The sequence below is a fragment of the Olea europaea genome, chromosome 21, assembly GCF_002742605.1.
Source record: "Olea europaea var. sylvestris chromosome 21, O_europaea_v1, whole genome shotgun sequence".
Lineage (NCBI taxonomy): Eukaryota > Viridiplantae > Streptophyta > Magnoliopsida > Lamiales > Oleaceae > Olea > Olea europaea.
In genome coordinates this window covers 3,809,626-3,816,402 of record NC_036257.1, presented here as the reverse complement: position 1 = coordinate 3,816,402, position 6,777 = coordinate 3,809,626, and the positions used below count along the sequence as shown (strand labels likewise).

The 6,777-nt window shown below is 34.9% G+C and overlaps 1 protein-coding gene across 1 annotated transcript; it reads right to left on the bottom strand.

Moving 5' to 3' along the window:
- Positions 1-1,850: 1,850 nt before the first annotated feature.
- Positions 1,851-5,639, bottom strand: LOC111370014 (protein FAR1-RELATED SEQUENCE 5-like). Its single transcript, XM_022991727.1, has 4 exons — positions 5,531-5,639; positions 3,506-3,634; positions 2,308-3,304; positions 1,851-2,178 (listed from the first exon to the last, which is right to left on the bottom strand). The coding sequence occupies exons 1-4, from the start codon at positions 5,637-5,639 to the stop codon at positions 1,851-1,853; spliced, it is 1,563 nt and encodes a 520-aa protein (XP_022847495.1).
- Positions 5,640-6,777: the final 1,138 nt, after the last annotated feature.

Here is a 6,777-nt window from a genome sequence, read left to right as displayed (position 1 = left end):
ACTGGGCGTAGCACTTCTGCTCGGGAGGGTTGGATTCTGGGGTTGAATTGAAGAGGTGTTCTGGGGTGGAATTGGGCATTGTGATGGCTTGAATTTATCACATTGACCACTACAATGGGTTGAATTGAAGAGGTATCCTGGGGTGGAATTGGTCATTGTGATGGCTTGAATTTATCACATTGCCCACTAAAATGGCTTGAATTGAAGAGGTATTCTGGGATGCAATTGACCATTGTGATGGCTTGAATTTATCATATTGACCATTACAATGGCTTGAATTGAAGAGGGGGTTGAACGGACCATTACAATGGCCTGAAATGAAGAGGGATGCAGGGGTTGAATTGAAAGCCGACGGAGAAAGATTATCCACATGGTGCAATTCACATTATGCAAATCTACTTGTGAAGTGGTAGTTTATTGACCATTATGATGGGTTAATATGGGTAGTTTATGATCAATGATTGTACAATTCTACTGACTTGCAGTAAATTGAGATGGCTTATGAAGTAGTTTATGAAGTGGTTGCTTATAGTTTATGACCAATGATTGTATAATTCTACTGGTTTATAGTTTATGAAGTGGTAGTTTATTGACCATTATGATGGTTTCATATGCACTTCAAGATGTCAAAGCACATAAATTTCTTTAAATAGTAGAAGCCATGAATCTGATATATAGTAGCATTGAAATAAAGATAGACATGAAGCTGCTTGGTAGGATTAAATTCACTGAATGATGCTGGAATTTTTGCAATTAATGGTATCCATAAATGCCGTATCTATCATTCACTCCAGGCACCAAAAAATTTGCAATTAATAATAAAAGACAAAAGACACAGACCCGACCATATACAAAAGACACTGTCCAATACATTTTCATCCTGCTTCCAAATACAAAAGACACAGAGCACTACAACTTTGTGGGCATCATCTGGTCCATTAGTGCAAGTACTATAGCCAATATTAAGCAATCATTGGTTTCCTCCATCTCGGTCCGGTAAGCTTGGGTAAAAGTATGGCACTGCTTGAAAATCTGTACAATCCGTTCATAAATGCCCGAACAAGAAATAAAATGGATGATGCACTTTATATGTAGAATGTTTAGCCGCATAATTACCTTGACCATGGAAGTGAACATGATTGCTAGACGGAGGTATTAAATTTTGTTGTGTGAATGCAAGACTTTGATTGTCACCCTACATAAACAAATTTTGTTTGTGATAAATATGTTATTATTGAGATAATTTCATCATATACATATACTAACCAATAGGAGTTGCGTATATGTTAACGGTGTAGCCATGCAATATTGTGAATGTTGAGGTACTTGAACGACATCCGCATCGACGCCAACATTACTTGGCCGTGCCTTCGGCCTATTTCCTTTGGATGTAATCAAACTTCCCTGCATGACATCCCAACACGTTAGTTATATCTAGAAAGTAAACAACCCACACGCAATTGGTAATATAAATGTGAAATGTACCTTTGCTTTATTCGAACTAGATTCCAACGGGCTCTTTTTACGAAGTTTCTTTGGCGCCCCCTTTACTTAGGATCAAGTAATCCACTATTGGTAGCTTCTAGTGATGATCCACATTGTGAGGCGATTGGTGTACCATGCGAAGATATGACATTACTCACAACATTGGATTTCGATGCTTTTACCGGTTTACATTCATGTTCGATCCATTTTTGTAAGGTTTCAGCTCTGCTTTCATCATCTGCAACTAGGTCCGCTAATGTAGCGAAAGACTGACACAGTTTGTCATACCTCAACTGTCCCGGAGTACTAGTCAAACCATCATAATTAATTGCGACCCTCGTGTGGGCTCTACTTACATCTCTCCGCTACCTCCGTAATATATACCTCTCCGGTAGTTGTTTGACATCATTACGGATCAATACTGCAATCATATGCCTGCATATTATGCCTCGAAATTCGAATAAGTGGCAACTGCAAACAGTTTCATAGTCTTCCTTCTGAAAAGAGACGACAAATGTTTTTTTCTTTGATCGCTCATCATTTATCTCTTCCTCGCATATCTCATATGTTGTCCCCAAACTTCCCTCTGAAGTAGATATTAAGTCACAATAAAGCTTCCCGGTGAACTCTTCTTGAACTTCTCGAAACTTTGAAATGGTATAAACGGCTTGAAATTGTTTCTCCATTTCATACCTCGTTGCACATGGTACCATTTGTGAGAAAGATTTGAAATCTGCTTGAATTTCCTTCTCAACTTTACTCCTCAAAGCTCGTTCATATTGTTCGACAAATTACTTTAACGAAGTCTTTGCATGTACATACCCATCAAAGAACGCGTTCATACTTTCACTGCGTTGAGTTGTCGACATCCCTGCCCAAAAACTGGTTTTGAAATAACATGGAACCCACCGAGATCTATTCTCATAAAGCCCCGACAACCAGGTATTATTATGCAAATCATATGTGTCGATCATTACCCTCCAACCTTCTTCAAAATTTTGAATAAATTGTGAATCGTAAACTAAATTGTGTATAGTATGGAAAATCGAACCTTTATCGACGTGATATCCAAACTTTTCTGGTAATTTTTTCAATATGTGCCACAAACACCATCTATGCTTCATATAAGGAAACACGATTTCAATTGCATTCTGCATAGCCCTATCTTGATCGGTAATTATACCCTGGGGGGCTTCACCATGCATACACTGCAACCATGTCCTAAATAGCCAAACAAATGTATCTGTATCTTCATTCGATAGAAGCCCACATCCGAGCAAGGTCAATTGTCCGTGATGATTAATACCAACAAAAGGAGCGAACGGCATGTCATACTTATTGGTGAGGTACGTGGTGTCGAATGTGACAACATCACCAAACTCCTTATAAGCTTGTCTGCTCCTGTTATCTGCCCAAAACACATTTTTTAGTCTCGAATCTTCATCCAAATCCATACTAAAATAAAGCCCGGAGCAAGTAGCTTGCATTTTCGAAAAGTAGGATTGTATTGCTACGGCGTCTCCTTCTCCAAGTCTTAGACGCCGAACTTGTTCAACATAATTTCGACAATCTTTTTCCACGCATGTCATATTTTCGTATCCACCTACTTCGATTACTGTAGAGTTGAAACTTTTGTGTAAGGGAATTCCTGCCATGTCATTAACTTCTAGCCGTCGTTTAACATGTGTGCTCAACTCTCGATTGCATCGATATAGCCTCGACTTTGATGGACTGGTTTTATGATTATGGTCGAGGTTTAATATGTTGATTCTCCATATTCCACGACTATCCATAGATGCAGTCAATCTCACTTTACAACCTGTTTAAATTGTTGGTTGCGGTTTCAAAGAACTGCTTGTAGTACTGCTTCGTTTTCCTTCACGACTACATGTCAATGTGGCATATCTCACAACACCGTCGTCATCCTTTTTAGAATTTCTTTTTCTAACTGGAAAACCTTCAGCGTATGCATATTTTTTGTAGTAATCAAACAATTCATTTTCGTCATTAAATTTCATACCAACCTCCGGCATTCGCGCACCATCTCGTCCTACGATTTCATCACCCAATAAGTTCACATTCCCCACAACATTCTCGGACTCGGCTTCTACCACAATAATGTCATCCACGTCATCCAAAATATCTTTATCTGTAACATAAAATCAGTTACAATGTTAACATAGTAGCTCACAATCTTCAGATAACATAGCAGCATGTTAGGATAAAATAGTACATGAACATTTTTGCTAAAATTTATTCACCATGAAAGTCAATGTTTTAGGAGCTATGTAAAATAGAAGGGTTTGCATGTTGCATTAAAATGGCAAGCAAATATAGAAACACTTCAACATTTGAACTACTTGGCACCTAGTAAAGCTCACAATCTTGAGATAACATGGCAGCATGATAGGAGAAAATAATACTTGCACATTTTAGCACAAATTTATCCACCATAAAAGTTCATGTTTTAGGAGCTATGCAAAAAGGATTTGTAAGCCACATTTCCTTCTATTTTAACTGATCAATAGAGAAGTCAAACCGTAAAAAAAAAAAAAAAAAAATGGCGTTAAACAAACTACCCATTACCTTTGTCAGTCATCTCTTTGATTAACTCGGAAAACAGCGCTGGAGCAAATGGACCATGTCAAATGGTCGATTGTGGTGGAAATAATTTGGGGAAAATTTTTCTTTTCCCGCTTCTCAGTAAGATGAAGGAAATGGAGGCAACAACTTCCAAGAAAAGGCTAATGGACCATGTAAAATGAGAGACTAATGGGCCCCCAAGCCATCCGGTTTTGAAATGGCAAGCAAATAGGGCCGTTAGATTTTTTAATTCAAAAATTCCAGCTCCTTCTGTCATGTACCGTGTCAACCTGCAGGTACAACCAGCATTTTTCTTACATGAAATGGGAATAAGTAAATTCGATAATTATAAATTAATATATGGAAATTAGACAACCTAACAACCACATATGGTGTCATATAGCCAACCAATCGGGGTACTTTTAAAAATAACCTAGTCAAATCACCAAAATTCCATATTGACTTTTCAAAACTTAAATATTATCACTTTGGCCTATTGAACATTGAAAGACAAAAATACCCTTAATTATATTATACAATTACCAAATCTTATTTTGTTTAAAAGACATTATTACCCTTTTAGTTAATAATTGAAAATCAAATAATTTCCACTTAAAATTTAAAAATTAGCTTTTAACACAGATAAAAATTCTCATTTTTCATCTGCTTCAACCTCAAAATCTAAAAAAAAATTCCAACACTGAAAACGAATTTTTTTTATATCAATCACTTCAGATCAATAAGTATATTTACGCATGTTTAATTTCGTTTCGGTAAATTAGTGTACGTTTTAATCGATAAATTTTATTTTGATATAGTATTTAACGCAGATAATTTTTTTATTAGATCTATAATTTTTTTAGAAGCATAGAACAAAAAAAATCATCTTTATTTTTATCAAACGGACGTTTAAACAGCCGGCCGACGTTTTAAGCAGCCGGCCGACTGTTAAACAGTCTTAACAGTCGACTGTTTAACAGTCGACTGTTTAACAGTCGACTGTTAAAAGCCAACTGTTTTTAGGCTGTTTCAACTGCTTTAATGTCAATTTTTTTGATAATTTTTATTGCCACTAATTTTTTCTTACAATTAATAATTTTTATTATTAAATAAACAATTTTCTGAATATTTCTTTTTGTAATTAATTAAAAATTTTGTTTCATCATGCAGATATGACTATAATCTTGTTGTTTCGTCATGCAGATATGACTATAATCTTGATTTGTTATTTTGGTGATTTTGAATTAAATGAAAATGATTGATGAGTATAAAGATGAACGAGTGATATACGTGACGGTATTTTATTACGTGTTGACACACATGATCGACCCACCCAGTGCGAACCACGTGGCATGATTGCCGAAGCCCCTAGGAATGGTGAACACTCAACATCCAAAAGCAAAAACTGTGACGTAGCCCAAATGCTGGAAGGCTGAAGTGCAATGGTCGAGATGGTCCATACCGAAGCCCAAGATGCGGAAGCCGAACTCCAGAACATCTTTGACATCACTCCACCCCAGAGATCCGGTCTTACACAAGAATCCTCCTTCAATAATTACCGAGACATCCATCATAGAGTGCAAGTGTTTTATTTTGTCAAACATAGCAGCGGGTCTGCCAATTAATATTTTACAATGTACAATGTGTACATAAAATATTTTACAAAAAAATTAAATATACAATGTGTACATAAAATATTTTACAATTTTTATAATTATTTCTAGGGCTGAAAAATGAAACCTTCAAATCGCAAAACTGAACCGAAATCCTTTTTTTGAAATCATTGGTTTGGTTCCACGTGAATTCGTCAAAGTTTTGATTTTGAACTGAACCAAATCGTTTCGAAGTGGTTTGGTTTAGGTTTCAAATTTTGCAAACCGTTTCAAACCGCCAAACCGTTTACCCAAAAAGTTTGAAAATAAATTAGTCTAAATTTTATTTAACCCAATTAAAACTTAACACATTTCAATTAAAAAGATACATTTATATTAGACGTGATTCAATTAAACTCAAATCGACAATTATACATCTCAATTAATTAATTAATCATATACAAATATTCATGAGTCGGCATAATTGTGAATGTAATATCCTCAAATTGGGTAAAGTTTTAAACAACTAATGCTAAACCACATCTATCGGTTCTCCATTACTATTGAGTAGACAATAAAATCTAGATTTTAATTCAAACGTACACATTTCATTTCCTTCTAATCATTTTCTCAATTTTTACTCAAATTCAAGTCAGATTACCAGCATTCTTTTATTTTTTGGTAAATATTTTTATATTTTAATTTGTAGTTATATTTTTTTGTTATGATAATTGTCAATTTGTCGGTTTCCCTTAAAGTAATTCACCAATATTTAGATTTAGTAGAAGATTTGAATGATTCACAAAAAGTCATAGTATCTAAATACTATTGTATTTGAATATTTTTAATCATTTTCATTTATTAATTATTTTATATCATTTAACTATAATCAATGAATTTATGAAATATATTTTTATATTTATGAAGAAAATGAATCATGTATTACACTTGCAGATGGATACCATTAGTATCGACTAAAATTTTAAATATTTATATCATATTGTTGCATTATAGTGATTATAAGGCTTGATCAACGAAACCGTCAAATCGTAAAATCGAATCGAAACCGTTTTTTTGAAACCATTGGTTTGGTTCCACGTGGGTCCTTCAACGCTTT